This window comes from Oreochromis aureus, linkage group 9, assembly GCF_013358895.1.
Source record: "Oreochromis aureus strain Israel breed Guangdong linkage group 9, ZZ_aureus, whole genome shotgun sequence".
In the NCBI taxonomy this organism is placed as follows: Eukaryota; Metazoa; Chordata; class Actinopteri; order Cichliformes; family Cichlidae; genus Oreochromis; species Oreochromis aureus.
The window spans coordinates 34,692,482-34,719,832 of NC_052950.1; the positions used below are offsets into that span (position 1 = coordinate 34,692,482).

The following is a 27,351-nucleotide window of genomic DNA, read 5'->3' on the forward strand; positions in this document are numbered from 1 at the left end:
TATTTATTTTACAGGCTGCATCACACCTGTTCAAGAGTCGCCCACAGCAGATGGCAGGAATAAAATCTCCAACTACATACTAAATGAAAAAATGTTTGGCTGTCCAGACAAAACCCTCTTGGGGTCTGGATTTGGACCAGAGTCATGGGATTGGGGATCCCTGTTGTAGGGTCTACCTTACCATGTAAAGTACTTTGAGGAGACTGTTGTTATGATTACAGTAAAATCCAATTGAAAAAGAACACATTAACACTTTTATTTGTCACAGATTTAGCAGAGAGGAGTCGCTCGCTGTGCACACAGAGCCGAGAAAAAAGATGCTGGTGTCTGTTCATTTCTGCTCTGTTTGATGAAAAAAGTGTTACTGTAATTCCCATGTGTATGACTTATTTAAACATTCTCCAAAATGCAAAACTCTTAAAAACAACTTTTACATTTTAAGATTAATTAAATCTGAAAGCTGTTCAATCCTAAAGGATTACAACACTGTGTAGTTTATCATTTTATAAACGTTTCAGCAGCTTTTTGAATTTGTCACATGTGTGGAAAGTTAAGAGTGAGCCTTTGTATCTTACTGTGAGTGATGCTCGTCAGCACACAAACCCAGAGTTTCTCTACAGGAACACACAGAGAGTTATTCCCTGTACTGTAAGGACACATTCAGCATTGTGCAGTAAACCCAGATCATCCCAGTTAAATGATTACATGGATGTGAGTGTGATCGTCACAGCAGCACTGATCAGGGTCAGGTTATAATGTCCAAGGTGTACACAAACACTAAGTTTGATATTAAAATGTGTGAAGAGAAAATTCAACCAAAGCCTTTAACTGGGATGTGAAAAAATATAAAATAACAGTATTTAATATTGAGGTTGTGTCAGCTGTACAATATAATTCTGCATATTTCCTAGTAAGAAGGAAATGAACCACTGTATGTGTTTGTTCTTCACAGGCCGTTAACTGAGCATGAAGTCATTTGGATGAGTTTTTCTTGTATTTTGTTCATCTCACATCTCTTATTTGCTTCCATATGAGGTGTTCAGGAAACATCTGTGAATTGCAGCTGCATGTGACATGAGTAATACAGTCACTACATGTGGATGAAATGCTAATTAAAGAAGGAGTGTAAGAGCTGATATTTCTGTGGACGTTATACAAGCACTACATGGCGCAAGTTTTTGGACAACTGGAAAAATACCCGGAGAACAACCCGGAAAAATCTTGACACATGCTCAATCATCCAGGTAAGTAAAACTCAAAAAGTTGATTCTGTTTATCTGGACGTACCGTTCCATACGAACAGAATCAACTTTTGGAGAACCTGGAAATACGGGAACATGCAAACTGCTCACAGGAAGAGACTGAGGTTGCACAAACTCCTCCAGTCCTTCTGTCAGGCCTGACTCAGGCCTGACACCCGTCGAAAGGGGAGGGAGACCTGCTGCTTCCAAATAGAGCACATTTCATTCATAATGTTGTAAATCCAAGCCCATTATGTATTCATGATTGTAGCTCCCGTCAGGCACCACGCGGACAAGTTCTTGTTTACAGATGATTTATTCAATGTTCGGCGACAAGATCACTCAGCATCGTCGTCGTCATCATCATCATCATCATCGTGAGAACTACCCAAACAAAACAATTACAATAAGCCACATGTTTACAATAACACTGTTATCACAGTAAATCCAAACAAAGGTATAGACACATAAATGCCTTCTTATGGCACTTTCACTGCACTTTCATTGAAACTCAAATTAACAGAGGCACCCTGAACACACCTCATTGCCTGCTGTAGCCAAACGGGAGAAAGTCCGTTCTTCTCGCGAGCCGCTACTCCTCTCCACGGTAAGTCCACAATTGGGTTTAATTTAACTCAACTTATGTGTTCTTTAAAACTTAGTCCAGTTTAAAGCAGTAGGATGATGCAGCAGAACTCACAGAGCGCCATGCTTCTCTGCTCTTGTGTCACCACAAACTCAGTCCGTGCTGCACGTTACTTCCGCTACCGCCAATTACAAAACAAAGTTCCACGATTAAAGGAAACTTACAAATATAAACGCAAGGAAAAACATTGGAATACTTCACTGTTAGTTACAATGATTTGAATCCTGGGTTGTGTGAAATCCCAGAAATACACCCTAGACAAAGTTAATCTGTGAACTAAGGTGTAGGTCTATTAGGTTATGTTGTGGTGATCCTCTGGTTGAGGGATGGGTGTTCATACTGGAGTGCAAAATTAAAACCAATGGAAGATGGACAAGAAAAGTTCAAAGCCATCAGGTGCTCAGTTTAGAAAAAAGAGAAAAGAAGCGGAGGAGAAACGAGCAAAAGATGCAGGTAAACAGATGTGTCATTGGATAATGGCAGGTCATCCTGAAACAGTCAGAATCAGAATACTTTATTAATCCCTAAGGAAATAATGTGGGTTACAGTTGCCCCAAGAAGTGTTCGCCCAGGGCGCCAAACAGGCTAGGACCGCCACTGGGCCTGAGTAACTATGCTGCCTATTTTTCAACACTGCAAACAAACGAGCTGAAAGCTGAACTCTGCAGCTTGTTGTGGTCCCCTGTGGCTTTAGGTGCTGACAAGCCTTCCAGCTGTTCTCCAGCATTTTCATTTACAGCCATAAAATATCTCCACATGATGCCGCTCTTTCTCTCTCTGCAGCCCAAATGCGTTTTCTGTGCGTAGCTGAGTGACGTGACAGCACAGTAACAAATCCCAGCGGGGCAGGAAGAAGGGGGCGGAGCAAAGTGAGTCTGCCGCATTAGAAGAGGTGTTTGCGCAGACAGAGCTGCTTTTTCATCCACAGCCAGTAAAATCGTGAACTTGGAGGAGAGAAACACACTAAAGTATCGATCATAAACCACTACCAACGTTTGGATCGATATCTGCATCGACCTGCCCACCCTTGTCTCCTGGATCATAGCTGAGATCAGCGTGAACCACGTGGGTCTCTGCTCCCTGATCTGTTTCCTGTGTTTGGAAAGAGTTCCAGCTTCATCACGGAGTTTCTCTCGGTTTGTGGGCTCATCTAAAGGTAAGCACCGAGCTAACTTTACTGTGAGTTCAGTTCATGTTGAGTTTAGCTCCTGAATGAGGTCTTCTGCTGCTCTCCTCGGTGTCTGTTCACAGTTTTATTGTGAACACGTTGAGAGAAGAGTGAGAGAGTGTTTGGAGAAAAACACCAACTAATCATTAGCTCAGCATTAGGGATGGGTATCGAAAACCGGTTCTTGTTGAGAACCGGTTCCCACTGTTTCAATTCCTTGGAATTGTTTGCCATTTTTGCAAACGATTCCCTTATCGATTCCAGTCGCCCCGAATGACGTCACCACGTTGCGGCGCGTCGGAGCGTACCTGGCAGGAAACACGGCGCCTAAGCGGCTCAAACGCTTAAAAGTTTGGTTATACTTTACGAGAACGGATGACAACAGGGCAACTTGCAATACTTGCAAAGTAGATATTTCATTTAAGGGAGGAAACACTACGAATATGCAAAAGCATTTGCTCACAAAACACGTGATGAACTTAAATGAATGTCGTGTTTTTAATTCCGCTCCGGACTCGTGAATCTCAACCCAGCAGCAGCGGTAACGTTTGCACGTCATCTCCCGTTAATGCGGCAGGTAAATAATCAACTAACAGTGCATATTATGTTAGCGCGATCTGCCTTATTACAAAACCTGCCATTACTGTGCATTTAGGTGACTGTGATGAGACAGACAGAGTCTGGCTGGCGCTCTGGCAGTTGTCCCTGCAGTCCACCGGTAGCGTCTCTTTTCAGGCCCGAATGTCACCGAGCAGTGACTAGTTTGTGGTCAAAACCTTGCAGCCATTTGCCACAGCAGATGGTAAGTGAATGTGTTTAATTGTAGGCAGGGACATTACTGGATATTCTTGTGTAATTGCTACAGAATAATTTATGTTATACTTTGTTATTGCTACAGAAGAATATTTATTTTATTATTTTACATTTACAATTTTCCCCGGAGACCCTGTGACACCCCATTGAAGAGCCATAGGCTGGATCTCTTAAGATCTCACTGTTGGGTTTATAAGGCCATGTTACTCCTAAATTTCTATCTTGTTCAAAGAGAAGATATAAAACAAAATTCTAAGCTAACCAACCTTAGTGTTCTCCTTTTTAAAAACTAAGAATCGATAAAGAATCAAATCGTTAAACAGAATCGAAAATGGAATTGGAATCGTTAAAATCTTATCAATACCCATCCCTACTCAGCATACTGGGAGAAGTTGAGCGTTTGCTGGCAGAAAGTTGGAGCAGAAAAGTCTTTTCATTGTCCCTGCAGCTGTTTTTCTGCCTGCACCAAACCTCTACAGCCTCATTTCTATTTGAAGTGATAACAGGAAATGGATGAGAGCGATCTGCTGCAGTATCAGGGTCACAATAAACTTTATTGTCCAGCTGCTGTGGATGAACACATGAGAGGAAGTGAACTCCTACAAAGTCTCATTTTAATGAGTCTGGCTGCTGTAAAGTGATGCACAGGAAGATGTTAACAAAAACTAATGAAACAGAGATGAAAGTAAACAGTGTTCATATTTGAAAGCACAGAGAATAAAAATATATTGTGCTGGTTAATTTGCAGCTCTCGGTGATTTGGTAGAAAAATGTTTTTAATCATGTTGTGGATTGAATGTTGGGTTTTGTTTTGATTTGTCTACAGAAGTTTTTCCCACCTGTGATCGTTCAGATTGATTTGTTGGGTTGAATAAAGAATAAAGTATAATCGTGAAGAATGTAATAATGTCTTCCTGTGTCAAACACAGCTGCAGTCAAAGCAGGAAGGAAAGCTGGTTAAAACTGTTGAATGTGTAAGTTTAAAGGCCCCATCATTAAAGCACAGGTAAATCTGACTGTAATTACAATTCTTCCTTCTATGAAATGAATGTTTAGCATCGAGTGAATTCAGATGTTGTCAAGAGATTTATTCTAAAAGACACTTCTTCAGCTGAGAGTGGAGACACACACGCTGCAGTTTTTACTTGCAAGAGCGGTCACAGAGCGCTCACATCAGAGAGTGGGGGCGATCAGCGCTCTGCCACTGCCCTGGTTTTTATTTATATACAAAAGTAATACAATAGTGAATAGACAGAGGAATGTGTGTGTGTGTGTGTGTGTGTGTGTGTGTGTGTGTGTGTGTGTGTGTGTGTGTGTGTGTGATTCTGAAGGATGCGGCCCCTCTTCTTGTTAGGGAGCGCAGACAAAAGTGTCCAGCTCTCCTCTTCCTGGTAGGAGATAAACTGCTTGCTCAGCTATTATCGCTGTGGGAAAGAATTTATAAAACAGAAACAAATCTTACAGTGGACAACAGTCTAAGTCAGAAAAAGGTCATCATGTAGTATTCATGTAAACTTATATCATTAAAAGCTTATACTCACTACTAAGTACTATTTTCAATTGACATATGTTCTGTTCAGTTTTCTTTCTATAGTTCACAGCAACAGTCGTCTTAAACTGCTTCATATTGTGATCCACTGTATGGTTTATGATGGAGACACTGAGTCTGGTTCAGCTGCTTTGTTGAGATCTGTATGTTAAAGACTCTTTTTGCATCTCTACTCTCCAGTATGGAGAGAGGCATCATGGGTCGTGGAGACACTTATGAAGTGGTGATCAGGTCCAGGCTACTTTGAGTGGTGGAAGTGGTGGGACTTAGGGGGCTGAAGATGTTGAAGCGGGTGGGGTCAGAGAGATTATTTATCTCCTTGTGACAGAAGCCAGTTTGTCTCGTTCACTACAAAGAATCGACTCTTAGAGCAAACTTGTTCATGAACTTCACATCACTTCCAGCCTCGGGTTTAAAACTAGTGTTAATGGAGGGAGTTTGAAGGTTCAGTTTGTTCCACGACTGCATTTCACTCACTGCCTCTGTTTTTATCTTTGTCACTGCAGGACCAACATGGAGCGAGAAGTCAGCGCTCTCAGGAGGCCGACAAATTTGTTGAAGATAGAAAGGGAGGAAAAAATACAGCTGTGACGAGTGTGGGAAAGATTTTACTGTGAAAGCTTTACTAAAAATGCATCAGGTCATCCACACTGGAGAGAGACCATTCAGCTGTGACGAGTGCGGAAAGTCTTTTATGCAGTCTGGAAACTTAAAAAGACACCAACTTATCCACACTGGAGAGAGACCGTTCATCTGTGGAGACTGTGGAAAGTCTTTTACCAGCTCTGCAGGCTTAAAAACCCACCAACTCATCCACACTGGAGAGAGACCATTCAGCTGTGGAGACTGTGGAAAGTCTTTTACCAGCTCTGCAGGCTTAAAAACACATCAACTCATCCACAGTGGAGAGAGACCATTCAGCTGTGACAACTGTGGAAAGTCTTTTACGCAGTCTTCAAGTTTAAAAACACACCAACTCATTCACAGTGGAGAGAGACCATTCAGCTGTGACAAGTGTGGAATGTCTTTTACGCAGTCTGGACACTTAAAAACACACCAACTCATTCACAGTGGAGAGAGACCATTCAGCTGTGACAACTGTGGAAAGTCTTTTACGCAGTCCTCAAGCTTAAAAACACACCAACTCATTCACAGTGGAGAGAGACCATTCAGCTGTGATAAGTGTGGAATGTCTTTTATGCAGTCCTCAAGTTTAAAAACACACCAACTCATTCACAGTGGAGAGAGACCATTCAGCTGTGATAAGTGTGGAATGTATTTTACGCGGTCCTCAAGCTTAAAATCACACCAACTCATCCACAGTGGAGTTAAAGCATACACCTGTGATCACTGTGGCAGAGCTTTTACTCACAGTAACAGCTTAAAGAATCATCTAGTTACCCACAAGGGAATTAAAGCGTACAGCTGTGACATTTGTGGAAAAACTTTCAGCCGGCTAGACAGCCGAAATAAACACCTACGCATTCACACCAGACATGATGTGTACTGCTGTGATCAGTGTGGTAAACTATGTTTAACAGATGCACACTTACAACAGCACATGTTTACCCACTCTGAGGAGAGACCTTATAAATGTGACCTGTGTGAGAAGACTTTTAAATCTCCACATGACCTGAGACGACACCAACAGATCCACACCAGAAAGAGACTCTACAAGTGCAGTTACTGTGAGGTATGTATTTATATTTTTATCTTGTCATTTTAGCCTGACTGTTTGGAACAACTCTGCTCATCAAGTTGTGTTCGCAATTCTATTGTATGGAAAGACAGCTCTGAGTGATTATTCAGACTCTAATAACAGTTTTTAGTGATAGTGTTTGAGAATTATATTACTGTTATTGTAGTATTAAATTAGTATTAATTTAAGATTTTTACTATTATCATTTTTGCAGCATATTAAACTGACCTGAGAGTTATAATGTAAACAGTAAAATGTAATTGGACGTCTGCAGAGATGCTCTTTATTTCAGTCGACGTTCAGGATAAAAATGTTGAAGGACTGACTTACACTGTGTTTGTGTCTTTGTTTAGAAGCAGAGCGACACAGATGGATCCAGTTCTCAACCCTGTCATCACTGTGGTGGTGGGAAACACTTTCGTTGTGACCTTTGTGGAAAACGTTTCAGTCATCAAATCACCCTAAAAACACATCAACGTAGACACACTGGAGACAAAATGAACTACTGCAAAGAATGTGGGAGAAGCTTCACCACAACAAGTGAGTTAAAACAACATGAACTCATTCACAGTGGGGTTAAAAAGCATCTCTGTGATCAGTGTGGGTCATCCTTCATTACTGCAAGTCACCTTAAAACACACAAACGAGTCCACACAGGAGAGAAACCATACAAGTGCAGACACTGTGACAAAAGCTTCTCACAATCAGGTCATCGTAACTCTCATGAACTTACACACATGGAAGGAAACTACAGCTGTGACCAGTGTGACAAGAGCTTCGGGAATTTCACTTCATACTCCGAACACCAACGATCCCATGTTACTAATAAACTCTTTCACTGTTACAAATGTGTCAAAATATTCACCTCATTATCTGCTCTATGCAAACATCAGCGTGATCACTCCCATCTCTGTGAATCTGCAGAGACAGAAAGATCTTCTTCTGGTTTCAGGGTCAGACTCAAAACCCTTGAGATCAGGCTCCACAGAGTTCAGCTGGAATCTCCTGTAAAGATCTGATGAGGCAGCTTTGAATGAAAATGTGCCTCTCGTTACATTTTTAACTTTCTAAACTGTTCTACTGTAGTGTTGGTGTTGAGTGGTTAGCTTTATTCCAGCAGTTGAATCAAAAAATCTGTTTCCTCTTATTATGTTTTTATTGAATGTATTTTGATTCATGTGTTCTGCAGATGTTTTTTGTTTTTGTTTTTTTGTTCAGGTTGTTTGTGTTATGAAATCCTTCAACAGTTAAACCAAAATTTGAAATGTTAAATAAAGAAATCGTTTAATGACAAAGAGTTTGATCCATGATGTCATTTCCTGTATATTGAACCAAAAACTGATGTGAGAAATGTTCTCAGTGACACAGATGGACGTTTATCAGAGGAGACTTGGCGACCGTGGCTCAGGGGGTTGGGAAGGGCACCTGTAACCGGAAGGTCGCCGGTTCGATCCTTAAAATCTTTTATATTTTAACAAAGTTGCTGTAGGTACTAAAAATTCTGGTTTTGTTTGAGATATAAAAATATTAATTTTGGAAAATGATCTTTTAAAGTTGTGGTTTGATTTGCTCAGTTTCAGTTTCCTTTGTTGGCACTGCCTCTCTTCAGAAGTTGTTGGTCTATGTTGACATGACAGCAGATTTTTCGGCTGGACGTCCATGATGTGAATCTTATTTCACCACATCCCAAAGGTGCTCTATTGCAGCGGTCCCCAACCTTTTTTGCACCACGGACCGGTTTATGCCCGACAATATTTTCATGGACCGCCCTTTAAGGTGTCGCGGATAAATACAACAAAATAAAACGAGTACCGGTACCGAAAAAAAAAAAAAAGATTTATTCATAACGCACTTGAAAAGACCCAGGAAAACCGAGTTAATGATAAAAACAATAACAAAATAATGCTGAAAACCATACATTTCACACCTGAGCCTCAACTCTCGCGGCCCGGTACCAAACGACTCACGTACCGGTACCAGTCTGAGGCCCGGGGACCGCTGCTCTATTGGACTGAGACTCAGGTAGGCTGTGGTCTGTAAATGATGTCAGTTGGTACTAAGGGACCCAAATTGTGCCAACCAAATATCTCCACGCTATTACACCAGCAGCAGGATGGATCCATGCTTTATGTTGTTTAAGACAAATTCTGCCCCTAAAATCTGAATGTTGCAGAGATTGAAAAATGTTGCCTGGACTGATGGGTCTCAATCTTTTTTTTGTCCACTTTTGTTGATCTCGAATGTAAAGTAACCCACCCATCACGTTAATCACACTCTAGAACTTGTTTTAACATATGGCATAGAAACTGAACATTTAACAGTGTTTCCTGTAAACCCTCTCTTGTCTGATCTTTTGCTAATACAGTGGCTTGCAAAAGTATTCGGCCCCCTTGAACTTTTCCACATTTTGTCACATTACAGCCGCAAACATGAATCAATTTTATTGGAATTCCAGGTGAAAGACCAATACAAAGTGGTGTACACGTGAGAAGTGGAACATTCATACATGATTCCAAACATTTTTTACAAATGAATAACTTCAAAATATCAGAATCGTGTTTTATTGGCCAAGTATGCAGACAAATACAAGGAATTTGGTTCCGGTAGATGGTGGCTCTCAAGCACAGCAATGTAAAACACACACACACAGACATACACACACACACACGTGTCTATATATACATTACACATGCATACACATACATACACAAAGCTGTGTAAACCAACTATAAATAACTAATCTAAACTTATATACATAAAAATACAGAAGTGAAATGAGGTGGAACTACAGAATGTACATAAGGTGCAGTTGCAGTCTGGCAGTGAGAGCAGTGTGACAGGTCAACTGTTTAGAAGGGAGATGGCGAGGGGAAAGATAAGATAACCTTTATTAGTCCCACACGTGGGAAATTAGTTTTGTCACAGCAGGAAGTGGACAGTGCAAAAGTTATGGAGCAAAAATTAGAATAAAATAAAATAAGAATAAATACAGTACACAACTGTTACAGAATAAAATAAAATACTATATACAGTAGAATAAAATAGAATAAAATATACAATAGATAAAAATAGAATACAAATGCTTTATACAACTGAGTAAAAATACAACGATGCCAGAAAAGATTATTGCACATTAGTGTTATTGCACATGTGTGGATGTGTGTGTTTGATCAGTTGAAGTCTTTGTTGTGGAGTCTGACAGCAGTGGGGAGGAAAGACCTGCGAAATCTCTCCGTCCCACACACCGTGGTGCCGCAGTCTCCCACTGAAGGAGCTGCTCAGTGCTGTCACAGTCTCCTGCATGGGGTGGGAGATGTTGTCCAACAGGGATGACAGCTTAGCCACCATTCTCCTGTCACTCACCACCTCCACTGGGTCCAGAGGGCATCCTAGAACAGAGCTGGCCCTTCGGATCAGCCTGTTCACTCTCTTCCTGTCCCCAGCAGAGATGCTGCCGCCCCAGCAGACCACACCATAAAAGATGGCTGAGGCCATCTTTTGTGGTGAAAGAAACTGTTCCTATGTCAGGTGGTCCTGGTCTGCAGGCTTCTGTACCATCTGCCAGAGGGCAGCAGGTCAAAAAGTCTGTGTCCAGGGTGTGAGGGGTCTGTGATGATTTTCCCTGCCCGTTTCCTGGTTCTTGAGAGGTACAGATCCTGGATGGAGGGCACGGGGGCGCCAATTATCCTTTCTGCTGCCCATACAGTCCGCTGCAGTCTGCTCCTGTCCTGTTTAGTGGCTGCACCATACCAGACTGTGATGGAGGAGCACAGGACAGACTCAATGACCGCACTGTAGAACTGGATTAGCAGCTCCCGTGGAAGACTGTGCTTCCCCAGTTGTCTCAGGAAGTACATCCTCTGCTGGGTCTTTTTGAGGATGGAGTTGATGTTGGTCTCCCACTTCAGGTCCTGGGAGATGGTGGTACCCAGGAACTTGAAGATCTTCACAGTCGACACAGGGCTGTGTTTGCCAGCGCCGTCTTACCCATCCGACCATACATACATTACACAAACATCACATGGGGAAGACAGGTCAGAGGGGTATAACATGGAAAAGCACAACATGAGGAAAGATAAGGAGAAAAATAACTCCCCAGACTGAGCTCCAACAGGAGATCAGTTTGAGAACAGAAAAAAACACCTCTGCACATGGCACATGAAAAAAACTCTTAATACACCAAAGAAACACATGACAAGCAACAGGGGTGGGTAAAGGGTGCGAAACAGCCGATTTAGACAGTACATCCGGGCCCGCAGCCTATGCGCTGGTCTCCATGATCCACCGTCAGCATCGGAAGGGAATAAGCGTCGAAGGCGTTTGGAAAGGGAGGGGGGATGATTGTGTGCATATCAGTGTATATGTATGTGTGTGCGTGTCCAGAGTTCAGCTGAGACAGTGTCCTTCGCCCTGCTAGGCTAAGTAAACAGTCTTCCAGCCAACCCAGGTGGCCTTGCATGGAATGGGAAGAACAGTCTCAACACAGTCGTTATCAGGGTATTTTTGTTCGGCTCCAGTCTTGCGACTGCAGCTGGCGCCAAGAGGGTATCCGCATGAAGTGATGGTGCTTTTTACTTTAGTGCGAACAACTCATATGATTTTCAAAGCTGTTCTACAGTCCAACACTGGTCTCTCGTTGGAGAGCCGCGAGCTTCGTCATACTTGCGTTCTGTGATGTTGTCATTCTTGTGCTCAAGGAGCCGATTCTGAGAACTCACAACAGTGTGCCTCCCCGAGATGTCTTCTAATTTGCGCTCAGAGATGTTATTCCGAGCTAGCCCTTCCGAGATGTAATCCAGTCTGCACTCAGAGATCTTATTCTGAGTATTCACGGCAGCCGTAAGCTTCTCCAAGATCTTATCCGTGCTGCACTCAATGAGCCCATTTTGAGAAACTCACGTCTCTTCCCATCATTTCAATCCCAGCGGGCAGCCTTGTGGAGGTTTGAACAGCTGGTTCCACTTCCTTTAATCTTCGATAAGCCAGGGCCAAGCCAGCTCCGATCAACCAGAACCCTGTTATCATGGTTCCGAATAGGTAGATATCTTCAGCAGTCAGGCTCACCCAAGCCCAAACTTCTCGTTGAGAAAGGGGTGTCAATTGCATTCAGGGACCAGTTGATCAAATCCATAATTCCTCTTTTAGGTTTTAGAGAACAGACTGTGAGAGAGTGTTCCAGGGAAAAGTAATACAAAAAAACACAAGACTAGACAAGGACACAAGAGGCTAAGCAGGGAAGCTAAGGGAGAGGAGAGGAGGAGGGAAGAAAAAGTGCGACCGCCTTCGTCAAGAGTCAAGAGCATCATCATCATCTCTACAGTTTTAAGAGTGTTCAGCTCCAGATTGTGCTGACTGCACCAGAGTACCAGCCACTCAACTTCCTGCCAGTATGCAGACTCATCACCATCCTGAATGAGGCCAATGACGGTGGTGTCATCTGCAAACTTTAGGAGTTTAGCAGCTGAGTTCTTGGAGGTGCAGTCATTAGTGTAGAGGGAGAACAGTAGTGGTAAGAGGACCGAGTTTCAGAGGTGATCTCCCCCAGCCTCACTTGTTGCTTTCTGTCTGTCAGGAAGCTGGTGATCCACTGACAGGTAGCTGGTGACACGCTGAGCTGGGAGAGTTTGGAAGAGAGAAGTTCAGGCACGATAGTGTTAAAAGCCGAACTAAAGTCCACAAACAGGACCCTGGCATAACTTCCCGGGCGGTCGAGGTGTTGCAGGATGTAATGCAGCCCCATGTTCACTGCATCATCCACCGACCTCTTTGCCCGGTAGGCAAACTGCAGAGGGTCCAGCTGGTGGCCTGTAATGTCTTTCAGATGGGCTAACACCAGTCGTTTGAAGGATTTCATGACCACAGACGTCAAGGCGACAGTTCTGTAGTCATTCAGTCCTTTGAAGCAGGAGGGAACTTCACACAGCTCCAGGGATCTGTTGAAGATGCACGTAAAGATGGGAGCCAGCTGTTCAGCACAGGTCTTGAGGCAGGAGGGTGAGACGCTGTCTGGTCCGGGGGCTTTCCTGGGCTTCTGTTTCTAAAACAGTCGGCTCACATCCTCAGTTTGTATTCTGAGTTTCAGGGAGGAGGAAAGGGGGTGAGAGGTGTGATGGAGGTCCTTGAGTCTGGATTGGAGAGGGTGATGGTGGTTGTTGAGTGGGGAGGGATGGGGGGAGAGATGGAAGGTGTGTTGGGGGTCAGTGTCTGAAGCAGTGTCTCTGGGGAGGGGAGGGTGAGGCGTGGGAGTCTGTCCGTCTCAAACCTGCAGTAGAATGTGTTTAACTCGTTGGCCAGGTCTTTGTTTGCTTCAACAGTGGGTGGGGGGCGTCTGTAGCTGGTGATTTCCTGCATGCATTTATTATTTCTAGACTGGACTACTGTAATTTGCTACTATCAGGATGTCCTAAAAACTCGCTGAGACGCCTTCAGTTAATCTAAAATTGCTGCAGCAAGAATACTGACAGGGCTTACTTCTTGTTCCTTTAGTATTTAAAAGTAGAATGGGGCAGAGACGTCAGTTTTTCGGCCCCTCTGTCTCCCAGTTGGGATTGGTGAGGCAGACACTGTGTCTACTTTTAAGTTTAGGCTTAAAACTTTCCCTTTTACTAAAACATATAGTTATGGCTAGACAGGTTACCCTGAATCTTCCCTTAGGTATGCTGCAATAGGTGGAGGCTGCTGGGGGTTTCCCATGATGCATTGAGTATTTCTTCCTCAGTCACCTTTCTCTCTCACTGAGGTTGTATCCCAAATCAGGGTCTGCAGCCTTAAAGGCTGCAATTTAAGGCCGATTACATCACAGCGACGCGACGAAGGCTGTCCCAATTCAAAGGCTGCTCGAAATGCGGCCCTCAAATGCGTCCTTCATTTCCCTGAAATTTAAGGATGTGGTGGTGTAGACTTCGTGGCCCAACATATCCCACAATTCATAGCACGGCAGTCGGTGTGGATAATTTTGCCGCAGGCGGCAGAAGCAGAGCGGTCGAAGAGTAAACTGATAAAAGTAAGTACTGAATAATATGTCAATTATTTATGTTCAAATGTTTAATATCGAACAGCATTAAAACATTACTGTTGGCCACATGTCGGCAAAGTTATGTGAAATTAGTGATGTTTGTACTTTCAGTATTTACTTGGTTTTAAAGCCTTTTCTTTAAAATATATGCCGTTTAATAGTCGACCTTAATCTTACAGAGAATGTGATGATTTTGTGGATAATTAAAGTCATCTGATGTCCATGTGTGACAACTGCAAATGTCCAGAGTGAGGACAGACTGAGGGACCCACTGCTGCACATCTATCTATCTATCTATCTATATAGATTGATATTGATATATATAGATATTACATAATGATCAATATATATAATATTGTCCATATTATATTTACATTACAACAGTGAGATGATTTCAGTCTCATGAACAACATTAGCTAATTGTTATTTACTAACTAATTTTGAAATGACTGTTCAGTACAGATATGAAGCCCAACAATCATGTTTTACAGTCCCGTGGTCTCAGCCTCAGATACTCAACTAATCAAAGTGATGTCATGACAAAAATGAATAATCAACAAAACATTTTTTCTCCTTCATTTCTGTCACACAAAGCTGTATGAAACCCATCTGTTCTCTGATTGGATTGTTACATTTGTGATTGACATGACATTGACCAATCAGATGAAAGGAAAATATAATTTTTTGAAAAAAAACCCTAGGGTCAAAATTTTGTTTACTTGTAACTTGCAGGGTTTTTTCTGGTTAGGGCTAAGTCCACACACAAATCTTTTTTACACACACAAATCCTGATTTACAAGTACAAAACTGATTTACAAGTACAAAATATTTATGACCACATTTTGAGCTCATATGGGTTTAAAGCCCTTAAATACAAAGAGCGATAATTGGACTGTACCACCACTTCCTGGTGAAGGGTGTTTTCTTTAATTGAAAACAAAGTATTTGTACTTAATGTTTGAGTTTAGGGTTTAGTAGTTTTGAATTCCTTTTTTGGTGTTTAGTTTATTAACAAACCAGACTATATTGCATTGTTTGTTGTTTACAATTGTGTTTTGTTTAGTTACTCCTTGTGTGTCATAGTGGTCTGATCAGACATTTCATGTTTAGGTCAGTTATGTTTGTTAAGTTTGCAGTTCTTTGCCTGAGTTCAGTTTTGTTTCTTTGACATTTTTTATGAGCTCAACATTAATTACTTTTGAAAATATAATTTTTGGGTTAAATGAATGAAAACCCTGTTTTTCTAATAATTCTTGTGACTCCTCCTTCTTTTTCAACACAGTCCATTACACAGCCCTAAATATTTGTTTACTATCCTGGTCAAATATTACTTCAAGGTGTTACTGGAGGCTAAGGTAATGCCATCCAGAGCAAGTATCTGGTTAGATACCATATTTCTAGGTATTGTAGGCCAAGTATAATCAGCAGCAGAAAGTTAGAGGTCACCCAGATCTTTATATGTGTGTTATCTGGCTTCATTCCATTATTGTAAATTTAAATGTTATTATCAAATGATCAGGCAAGAGAGAGTTTACAAAAAACAGTGTTAAATGTTTAGTTTCTATGCCACATGTTAAAACAAGTTCTAGAGTGTGATTAACGTGATGGGTGGGTTACTTTACATTCGAGATCAACAAAAGTGGACAAAAAAAAAATAACTTCCTAATACCTGATTGAGACCCATCAGTCCAGGCAACATTTTTCAATCTCTGCAACATTCAGATTTTAGGGGCAGAATTTGTCTTAAACAACATAAAGCATGGATCCATCCTGCTGCTGGTGTAATAGCGTGGAGATATTTGGTTGGCACAATTTGGGTCCCTTAGTACCAACTGACATCATTTACAGACCACAGCCTGCAGCCGCCTGAGTCTCAGTCCAATAGAGCAGCGGTCCCCTCGGTTGTAGCTCGGGCCTCAGACTGGTACCGGTATGTGAGTCGTTTGGTACCGGGCCGCGAGAGTTGAGGCTCAGGTGTGAAATGTATGGTTTTCAGCGTTATTTTGTTATTGTTTTTATCATTAACTCGGTTTTCCTGGGTCTTTTCAAGTGCGTTATGAATAAATCTTTTTTTTTTTTCCCGTACCGGTACTAGTTTTATTTTGTTGTATTTATCCGCGACACCTTAAAGGGCGGTCCGTGAAAATATTGTTGGGCATAAACCGGTCCGTGGTGCAAAAAGTTTTCAACACAAGTTGGGGACCGCTGCAATAGAGCACCTTTGGGATGTGGTGAAATAAGATTCACATCATGGACGTCCAGCCGAAAAATCTGCTGTCATGTCAACATAGACCAACAACTTCTTTCAGAAGAGAAAACAGTGCCAACAAAGGAAAACAAAGTTCTGAAACTGAGCAAAAATCAAACCACAACTTTAAAATATCATTTTCCAAAATTAATATTTTTATATCTCAAACAAAAACAGAATTTTTAGTACCTACAGCAACTTTGTTAAAATACAAAGGATTTTAAAGATGTTATTTTTTTATAAATTTCAGGTCATAATTTTCAGTAAGCTGCAGGAACCCTGTTCAGTGTAAGTGATAGGTTTGTAGCTTGAACCTATTCGCTGGAACGTTGAAGGCAATGTGACCACACAGCAAGCAAGAGTCCAGGCAGCATTTTCAATCTCTGCAACATTCAGATTTTAGGGGCAGAATTGTCTTAAACAACCGGGTCTCAGTCCAATAGAGTGGAGATATTTGGTTAGCACAATTTTCCCGGACCTCAGACTGGTACCGGTGCGTGTGGTGGTCGTTTGGTACCGGGCACGAGTAGGCAACATTCCTTATGTTTCACGTGCACGGGAGAGAACTGGACAGGCGCCCAGTTCCTTCGCTTGACCCCAGTTGCTCTCGTCCGTTCCCCCGTAACACTGCTCTTTTATTGTGGTTACATGAATATGCATAGGTTCATTAACATATGACATAGGTATACATGTGAACAAAGAATACCGTGTGTGTGTGTGTGTGTGTGTGTGTGTGGGGGGGGGGTCAAACTGTGACCCCAGGAAGACTCCCCAGAGCCGTCCATCTAAACAAAAGGCTCTTAGACTCAAACAGATATACGTGTGTTTGCTATACCATATATCAGCAAGAGAAGATACGACCTCTCCTAGGAGGTGTGTGATCTATGCCAGAACACTCTGAAGAGGAGTGAACGCACTCCCCTCTTCATGCTACACAGAGTTGTTACAGACCTCCTAGGATGAGACATTCTTTCAATCTACAAATGATTATATACTTCTAAGCATATATGAGTAAATATTTCTAAGCATAAATGACAATCACAATACAAATCTAACAGTAAGAACAGCCAAGTCTCGTCTGATAAACCTCCATCTGTGTCACTGAGAACATTTGTCACGTCAGTTTTTGGTTCAATATACAGGAAATGACATCATGGATCAAACTCTTTGTCATTAAACGATTTCTTTATTTAACATTTCAAATTTTGGTTTAACTGTTGAAGGATTTCATAACACAAACAACCTGAACAAAAAACAAACAAACAAACAAACAAACACCCAACAAAAAACATCTGCAGAACACATGAATCAAAATACATTCAATAAAAACATAATAAGAGGAAACAGATTTTTTGATTCAACTGCTGGAACAAAGCTAACCACTCAACACCAACACTACAGTACAACAGTTTAGAAAGCTTAAAATGTAACGAGAGGCACATTTTCATTCATAGCTGCCTCATCAGATCTTTACAGGAGATTCCACCTGAACTCTGTGGAGCCTGATCTCAAGGGTTTTGAGTCTGACCCTGAAACCAGAAGAAGATCTTTCTGTCTCTGCAGATTCAGAGAGATGGGAGTGATCACGCTGATGTTTGCACAGAGCAGACAATGAGGTGAATATTTTGACACATTGGTAACAGTGAAAGAGTTTATTAGTAACATGGGATCGTTTGTGTTTGGAGTATGAACTGAAATTCCTGAAGCTCTTGTCACACTGGTCACAGCTGTAGTTTCCTTCCATGTGTGTAAGTTCATGATAGTTACGACTACCTGAACATGAGAAACTTTTGTCACAGTGTCTGCACTTGTAAGGTTTCTCTCCTGTGTGGACACGTTTATGTCTTTTAAGCTGACCTGCAGTGGTGAAGGATGACCCACACTGATCACAGAGATGCTTTTTGACCCCATTGTGAAAGAGTTCATGTCGTTTTAAGTCACGTTTTGTGGTGAAGCCTTTCCCACATTCTTTGCAGTAGTTCATTTTGTCTCCAGTGTGTCTACGTTGATGTAGTTTTAGGGTCTTTGGATGACTGAAAGTTTTTCCACAAAGGTCACAACGAAAGTCTTTCCCACCACCACAGTGATGACAGGGTTGAGAACTGGATCCATCTGTGTCGCTCTGCTTCTAAACAAAGACACAAACACAGTGTAAGTCAGTCCTTCAACATTTTCATCCTGAACGTCGCCTGAAATAAAGAGCATCTCTGCAGACGTCCCATTACATTTTACTCCTTCAGTTAACAGTTTACTGGGCTATACAAACACACACTGTGGTACCACACCCTTGTAAACATCAGTTGAACCGTATAGTATCTAACCAGATTCTTACTCTCGGTGGCATTACCTTGGCCTCCAGTAACACTGTGGGGAACTTTGGACTCATTTTGGACCAGGACAAATTCTGTCGCCTCTTTGGTGACATCTGCTTTTCAAAATATGTAGAGCAGCTTGAATCTACAAATTATGAAGTGCTTCCTTGTAATTACCCACGCTACAGAGCTCAGTCCCGTCAACTGAGTTTTATAGAGTGGGCAATTATAAGGAAACACTTCAGTAACCTCCAGTAACGCTGTGAGGAACCTTGGAGTCATTTTGACCAGGATATGTCCTTCAATGCACATTAAACAACTCATTATCAGGAAGTTCTAAAAACTCGCTGAAAAGCCTTCAGTTAATCCGAAATGCTGCAGCAAGAGTCCTGACAGGGACTAGAAAGAGAGCAGATTTCTCCTATACAGGTCCTTCTCAAAAAATTAGCATATTGTGATAAAGTTCATTATTTCCTGTAATGTACTGATAAACATTAGACTTTCATATATTTTAGATTCATTACACACAACTGAAGTAGTTCAAGCCTTTCATCGTTTTTAATATTGATGATTTTGGCATACAGCTCATGAAAACCCAAAATTCCTATCTAAACAACTGATCTAAAGGTGAGACAAAAAACATAAGATCAGAGTAGAAAAAGTTATAATTTTACTGTAACAACCACAAACATGTTTAATGAATCATATTTCATAACTTTAAATGCAAATATAAAGTGTCAATTTTAAAATCCTATGCACAAGTTTTGCAAACAACAAAGTTATTTGCATCCATTTACCTTTTATCTAGATTTTTTAAATAACCATTTCAAACTATTTAAGAACAATCAGCTGTTCTGCATTCAATAAGATGCCACACAAATTATTTGAGCCACTCCAAAAAAATAATTTCTGTCCACTATAAAGGAGAACATCACAGCCTGATACCTGCAGGTCTGACAGCAGCAGGTGTGTCACTCCTGTTTCTACCTGGAGACAGCAGTCGCCTCATTGTTCTGACACACAACACAAAACTATCCACAACACTACACACTAACTACACAAGACAACACATTAACTACACACTCCTAAAACTTCACCTGTTTTTTTTTTTTTTTTTTTTTGCTCATAAGCAGAGAGTGCTTGCTGCGCTGTCCTTAGACAGTAAACGTAACGAAACCATTGAGGTAAAAAAGCCATGTATATATTGTTTATCGTGACTCTGGCCTATCAACACAATTTAAAAACTGGTATATATCACCTTGTTGCTTTGTCTTTAAGTGGTCATGTGATTGGCTTACCACGACTACTTTATTCTTCCTCAGTCAAACAGCAGCACTCATGCGATTGTTTTGCCCCCTTAGTTCCAGGTGTTGTGCTGGAAAACGATTGTGATTACCGTCCACGGGAGCGCGCAGCTGCTTAAAGCTGTAGCTTTCTGTTACTTGTAACGCCGTTATTCCCATCACTGGTTAAAAGGGAGTTTTTCCTTCCCACAGTCGCCAAAGTGCTTGCACATAGAGGGTCATATGATTGTTGGGCTTTTCTCTGTATGTATTATTGTAGGGCAGGGGTCGGCAACCCTAGGCACACGTTAACTCAGGGGTCGGCAACCCTAGGCACGTGTGCCACAGTTGGCACGCGAAGGGTTAACTGATGGCATGACCAATGCTGGACTGGCCATCGGGCATTTGCTCGGCGGCCCGGTGACTTTTTTTTCCTTTGTAACGGTATAAACAATGAAAGGTGGTGGATTGGCCAGATGCTGTAAAAATAACTCAGTTGTTTGGTGGTGGCTATGGCGGAGCTTCCTCAGATTCAGTAAAATTAGCAAGTGGTGGAGGCCAGCAGGTGGATGAGAGAAAGGGGAGGCAGGAGGAGGAGAGACCCGAGGCAGCCGCCGGTCCGAGTGTCAGGTGAACTGAACTTCAGGTAAGATATAAACCAAGTTTAGGTGGAGTTTATTTTCGTTATGCTGACTTTTTACAGTCAGTTACAATAACTCATACTGCGTAGTAGCTAGCGTGACGGAGTTTCTATTCAGCTGGGTGGGTGCTGTGATGTTACGGATAGTGAACTTTATTTTATTCATAAGGTTAGTTAGTAGAGTTGCCTGTAAAAAGACGGAATCGTCCCTCATTCAGAGAAAACATTACGCGTTTCATATTAAGGTGAAAAGGAACAGTTTGTCCCGGGCTTCAGCTATAATGAAAAAAAGACAAAGCTGGAGTTATTCTGTGTTTACGTTGCACAGCTGCCTCTTCTTCTCTCATTCTCTCCCCCCTCCCTCTCCTGTTGCTACTTCAATCATGAAACGATCAATGATCAGCTGATCGGCTTTTCTCTCTTGTTTGTTTATCTCCACTTTGGGCCAGAAAGAGGAAACCAGCGGATGTCGCGCTAAACAACAGCAACACGTTTAAGCTTGATCAGCTGTTGTTAGAATTTATTTAATATTACTTTCTAGTATCAGCTGATGTTTGCTGGAGCCACAGCTGTAAAAGCTGCTGGTCATGATGGTTTGTATATCTGGTGAGAGGGAAACATGCAGATGAAACCAGGAGATGTTCTTACTGAATCATCAGAGCTGAACAGGTGATGGAGAAACAGGTTTACCTTTTAGATGACATGAATGAGTTGAAGGGAAGTTATGAACTGTTTCTGAGAGACAAATAACACCAGGATCCTTTTCTAAGTAGCTGACAGCTGGTAACTGTGCAGGGGCGGGTCTAGCAAAGTGTTGCCAGGGGGCCAGGTAGGGCATTAACAGGGAAAGGGGGGCACAAAGATATACTTTCTTATTCTCATTTAAAATGTCTGGCTGTTATTAAATAATTATCTGAAGCTTACAACCAAAGTTTTTATCTGACATGAAATGTATAGAAATCATACATATAACATCGAAGCAGCTGGAATCCACAGCTGTGCGTGTTCATGGAGCTTGCATTTTCACCTGCTGGACATCACTACCTCACAAGTTTAACTGTCTTCAGAACATTGCAGAGGCCTTGTTGACAGTATTTGGCTCGACATATCTGTGTGAGCAGATTTTCTCTCACATAAGTGTCCTCAGGTAGCCGTCTGAATGCTGGACACTGGGAGACCTGTGTCTCTGAGTGGGAGACCAGAGATCACATTAACATTGGTATCTCTATATTAACAAACATGCCATATTGGCCCAGTTTATTTTTCTTATCATTGTTGTGAGGAGGCCATAAATAGCATTTGTATTTTCTGTATTTGCTGTTATGGAGTTCTTGTTATGGATAACTATTCGCTGATAGCTGCCAACATCTGCGAACAAATATAATTCTATAAAGTGGTTCTATATATTGTGTAACTGTTAATATAGAGCGTTATTAAATTTATTGCTAATACAATGATAAGGCACACTGACTTCTGAAGAAATTTTAAATGGCACTCGCCATCAGAAAGGTTGCCTACCCCTGCTGTAGGGTCTACTTTACAATATAAAGCACCTTCAGGCAACTACTGTTGTGATTTGGCGCTATACAAATAAAACTGAATTGAATACCACGAAACTACGTGAATTTTAAATAACACCATCATATCAGTTTTCAGCACTTTCAGTTTAGTTTTTTAGGATCATTTAAACAAAAATGATAACTGAAATGAAAATCTGAATAATCACACAACACCGTCTCTCCATTCTGTAGAACTCTGCTTATTAAATTGTGTTAGCAACATGCTAACACGGTTTAACGAGCAGAGTTGTTCCAAACAGTCAGGCTAAAATGACAAGATAGCAATATAAATACATACCTCACAGTAACTGCACTTGTAGAGTCTCTTTCTGGTGTGGATCTGTTGGTGTCGTCTCAGGTCATGTGGAGATTTAAAAGTCTTCTCACACAGGTCACATTTATAAGGTCGTTCCTCAGTGTGGGTAAACATGTGACGTTGTAGATCTGCGTCTCTAGCAAACTCTTTGCCACACTGACCACAGCTGTACACATCATGTCTGGTGTGAATGCGTAGGTGTGTATTTCGGCTGTCTATCTGGCTGAAAGATTTTCCACAAATGTCACAGCTGTATGCCTTAATTCCAGAGTGGGTAACTAGATGCCTCTGTAAGTTGCTACGCTGAGTAAAAGCTCTGCCACACTGATCACAGCTGTACGCTTTAACTCCACTGTGGATGAGTTGGTGTTTTTTTAGATTACCCTTCCGAGAAAAAGACTGTCCACACTCGTCACAGCTGAACGGTCTCTCTCCAGTGTGGATGACCTGATGGATTTGTAGTGAAGCCTTCCTAAGAAAATCCTTCCCACACTCGTCACAGCTGTACGCTTTAACTCCACTATGGATGAATTTGTGCTTTTTTAGGGAACCCTTCCAGGAAAAACACTTCCTACATTGATCACAGCTGTACGCTTTGACTCCACTATGGATGAATTTGTGCTTTTTTAGGGAACCCTTACAGGAAAAACACTTCCCACATTGATCACAGCTGTACGCTTTAACTCCACTATGGATGAGCTGGTGTGCTTTTAAGCTTCCAGACTGGGTAAAAGACTTTCCACAGTTGTCACAGCTGAACGGTCTCTCTCCAGTGTGGATGAGTTGGTGGGTTTTTAGTGAATTCTTCCTAGTAAAATCTTTCCCACACTCATCACAGGTGTATTTCTTTTCCCCCTTTCTTCTGTGAGGTTTGTCGGCCTCCTGAGAGCGCTGACTTCTCGCTCCATGTTGGTCCTGCAGTGACAGAGATACAAACAGAGGCAGTGAGTGAAATGTAGGGCTGGGCATCATCACTGATTTCGATTCAGGGAAATTTTGCCTCAGACAGTCAGAAATATTAGAATTCTGATCATTACTTATCAGTACATATCCGTATTTTATATTTCTAAAATGAAAGCTGACATGTGTGAGACTTCAGAGGTGTAAGCATCACAGCAGATGTCTTTGTGTCAAAGAAACTGAGGATAAAACAGAAAAACATGAAGGAGAATTTTCTGGCCTGGGTTTAAAAATATTCTGCATTGGATCAAACACGAAAGAAAACCATTAATCAACATATGAACATTAACTGATGCTGCTGAAGTGAAGCAGAGCAAAGTTACAGAGGTTTTATTAGAGACACAGCTAAACGTTTTGCATAATTTTAAAAAGTTTACATTTGTTCTGTATTGAACAGCAGAAATTAGGCTTTGTTGCTGGGAGTGAAAAAACAAAAAACAGCACCCGACAGTAGGGCTGTTCGATATAAAGATATATATCGGATGACGATATAAAAACATCTAATGTTTCATTTTACGCTATCGTTTGTTTCATGGTGTCGCAAAATAAACTGTTTACAGCAATATTTTTTCATCGTTCTGATGGTCACTGTAGCGGCTATATTAATTTCTTAAAGTTCTCTCTTTCTCTTATATTTAATATAACCACACTACGGTTGGACAAGCGCCTGTTTTTATGCGTTGTCGTTAGCAACAGCAATGGTAACACCTTCGCGTGTCCGCTTGTTTATGTTCCACACACCTTTCACAATAAAGCTCAAGATCCTGTTGAGACTTTTCAAAATAAACTGAATCACGTGAAAGAGCAGATTATTTACGGATGAGAAGTAAAAAAGAGCCGTCAGGTGCTAAAAAATAAACCTTAGACTCAAACGTTAGAACAGGCAACCAGCAGCACGCCGTGTAATAAACACAAAGAAAACGGCGGCCGTTACAACTTATGTCTAAAAATGTATCGTTTCATGCATCGGTTAAAACACTCGACTCCGGGTAAAGGATGCGCAGCTGGAAACACTTCACGCAAGTCGAGCTGCCCGAGATTCACAGAATTTACAGAAAATGTAAAATTTTTGTGATTTATATCGTTATCGGGATGATAGAATTCTTATATCGGGATATGAGATTTTGGTCATATCGCACAGCCCTACCCGACAGAGCTGTAAACAATGGAGAGAGAGAATTCTGCTGATTTAATTAATTTTATTTTGGAGAGAGACAAAACCTGCAGCTTCAGAATCTAGCGCCAAAAAAGACGTAAACACAAAGAGCGGACCGGCGAACGCATCAGAATCAGTGAGCTGCCGGCTTTCAGTCCCGATGGCACGGACGTCTTTGTTTACGTCTTTGTGCAGAATCTGTGCACCTGGGGCCCGTTCTTCGTACCTCGCTAAGTAAGTTAGCCGGATTTGAATGTTGACGATTTCGCGTGATCTTGGATCGTTCGGTTCTCCGAAGCTCATCTGGGACTTGCTGTCATAGCAACAGATCCGTGGCGTAAACCTGCTCGGGAGCAGGTTTACTTTATGTAAACAGGATTAGATCGCGCCACTCAGGTATGTCTGCTGCAGTTATATGAAAGCAACAGCGATATTTCGCCACTGTTTTACCATAAATAAATATTATCAATGTAACTAAAGATAATGCAGTATTTGATTCTTTTATTGATTTCATACAGATACATACAGGTCATTTCCGAAAAAAAGGGAAATGTACTATTAATCATTCTATTACATGTAGTAGATCATGTCAGATGTAATTCATATTTTAGGGTAGTAATAGTAAATTACTACGTGCAATCAAGATGACAGACCACGACTATAAAAGCGAAGGTGGATTTGGGAAGTCTGTCGCAGCCATGTCCTGTCCGTTTATGCACGCGAGCAAGGAAGGTGCAAGATTGATAAGGAGAGTTTACAGAATTTAGCGTATATTGCGGGATAGACAGGATCCTTCAGCTCAGCGCGACGGTGTGCTCATAGAGAGATATCGATTCTCCCGTGAGGGTATTATTTACTTAACACACTCTCTCTCTCTCTCTCTATATATATATATATACTTACTGTACTGTATATACTTACTCCCGACTTACTGTGCATGCTTCAGTCACCCCTTGCATGGGAACAGGTAAAAGTGATGGAGTGTTATGTCAAACTACACACAAAAAAACCCACAATGTCAATAAATGTCACAGTACAAAAAGGGGTGTGACGAGGGGGTGCAGGACCACCACCTGTCTTTATTTGCTCTGCCCTTTTCTTGGTTGCTGTTATGAACAAACAAACAGATTATTCCAGGGTCTCTTGTCATAGACTAAAAGCAATATAAGTGATAAATATTACCATTCTGTGGAATATTCTTATATTTCACTTTTACTTTTTCCCATGTTCTAGTGGGTCCTGTTGTGGCTCTAATGTGAAAGAGGATATGATGTAATATAATATAATGTGGTATAATATAATATCACATGATATAATGTAATATCATGGATCACTTACGAGTTTGATTTGTCAGCAACTTTCTGCCAGCCCTCTCTCCTTGCTTTTGCAGCCTTTGCAGTGTTCCCCTGCGTTTTAATTAAACTCTGAAACTCCTGAAATCCCTCAATCAAGAGTTCTTGCTCTGCTGCCGTGAAATACTGAGCGCGCTCCTTCGACATCTTCGCCGACCAATCACAGGGTTGCCGATCAATGTTTCTACTATCGATGCGTAGCCCCTTTTAAGCCACCCAGTGATCTCACATTACTTCATCCAGCTATACTAATCGTCAACAACAGGTGTGTTCGGAGAACCGGATTAGCGAGCTCAAAGTTAGCGCGATGATTTGATCTTGGATGTGTCATTTGATCTTGGATGTAGTAAGCGAGGTACGAAGAACGGGCCCCTGCTCTCATTTACTGTTGTAGCTGTTTGGTGGTTGTTGAAATTTTCTGAGGTTTAACCTGAGATTCTGGCGTTTTGGGCAAAATAAATTTATATTTAAAAATCAATTCAGGTTTTTAATGAATTGATATCCTGTTATCCAAGTTAGAATCAATTTTAATTGATAATCGAAACCGTACCCCAGTGAAATGCAGTCGTGGAACAAACTTTCATTACTTGAAGCTTTTCAACACAGTCCTCTTTGGTGACATCTGCTGGTCAAAATATGAAGAGCAGCTTGAATCTACAAATTATTATGAAGCGCTTCATTATGTTTAGTATCATGTGACAGTTCTGTCTGATATCAGGTTACTGTTGTGTTGCTTTGCACATGTATTTTTTGTGTGATTAAAAAGGTTTTGAAATTTCATTAATAAATAATTTTGATGAATATCCTTATTTAAACATGTGCTGTGGTGTGGTTTCTCTTTGCTTGTGACTTCCTGATGTTTGTAAACATCATAGATATAAAATAAAATAAAAACATAGTATATAATAAAATACAACACAGTCATATAACAGGTTGGGAGTATGAGAGTTTTAGACGTGACTGATTATTTGGTGAAACTGTGATATTTTCCTCACCTTCTGTGTTGAGCTCATTGTTTCCTCTGTAGTGACTCAGCTGAGTCCAGATGGCTGAAAATGTTCCTCTGCTGCTCCGTCAGACTCTTCTCCTGCTGATCAGCTGGGACACAAAACAGATCTTTGTTAGGCTCCACACTGCACTGAAGAGTCAAAGTGTCTCATATGTTCATCTGACAACACAAAGTACAAATTTCACTCTGATTGGTTGTAGAAATCTGTCCATGCATTCATCTTCAGTAGGCTTGATTACTATAACAGCATTTTTACAGGTCTACCTAAAAGAAAAAGAAAAAAAATATAATAATAACAATAATAATAATTATAATAAATAATCAGACAACTACAGCTCATTTTAAGACTGTCAGAGGAGAGACTTTAAAGTCCTTTTGCTGGTCT

At 41.3% G+C, this 27,351-nt stretch overlaps 2 protein-coding genes and 1 long non-coding RNA gene across 3 annotated transcripts; 1 reads left to right on the forward strand and 2 right to left on the reverse strand.

Moving 5' to 3' along the window:
- Positions 1–235: 235 nt before the first annotated feature.
- Positions 236–2,016, reverse strand: LOC120441698. Its single transcript, XR_005614206.1, has 2 exons — positions 1,782–2,016; positions 236–1,625 (listed from the first exon to the last, which is right to left on the reverse strand). It is a non-coding gene; the product is annotated as an uncharacterized LOC120441698 (long non-coding RNA).
- Positions 2,017–3,007: 991 nt separating this feature from the next.
- On the forward strand, positions 3,008–8,413 carry LOC116328462 (zinc finger protein 665-like). Its single transcript, XM_039616989.1, has 4 exons — positions 3,008–3,043; positions 5,924–6,415; positions 6,584–7,110; positions 7,470–8,413. The coding sequence occupies exons 2-4, from the start codon at positions 6,049–6,051 to the stop codon at positions 8,133–8,135; spliced, it is 1,560 nt and encodes a 519-aa protein (XP_039472923.1). The 5' UTR covers positions 3,008–3,043; positions 5,924–6,048; the 3' UTR covers positions 8,136–8,413.
- A 4,781-nt stretch (positions 8,414–13,194) lies between these two features.
- On the reverse strand, positions 13,195–26,982 carry LOC120441842 (zinc finger protein OZF-like). The gene is made up of 4 exons (XM_039617291.1): positions 26,953–26,982; positions 22,472–23,404; positions 17,990–18,507; positions 13,195–13,378 (listed from the first exon to the last, which is right to left on the reverse strand). Exons 1-4 carry the CDS (start codon positions 26,968–26,970, stop codon positions 13,195–13,197), a joined length of 1,653 nt encoding a protein of 550 aa, XP_039473225.1. The 5' UTR covers positions 26,971–26,982.
- Between the last annotated feature and the right edge of the window lie 369 nt (positions 26,983–27,351).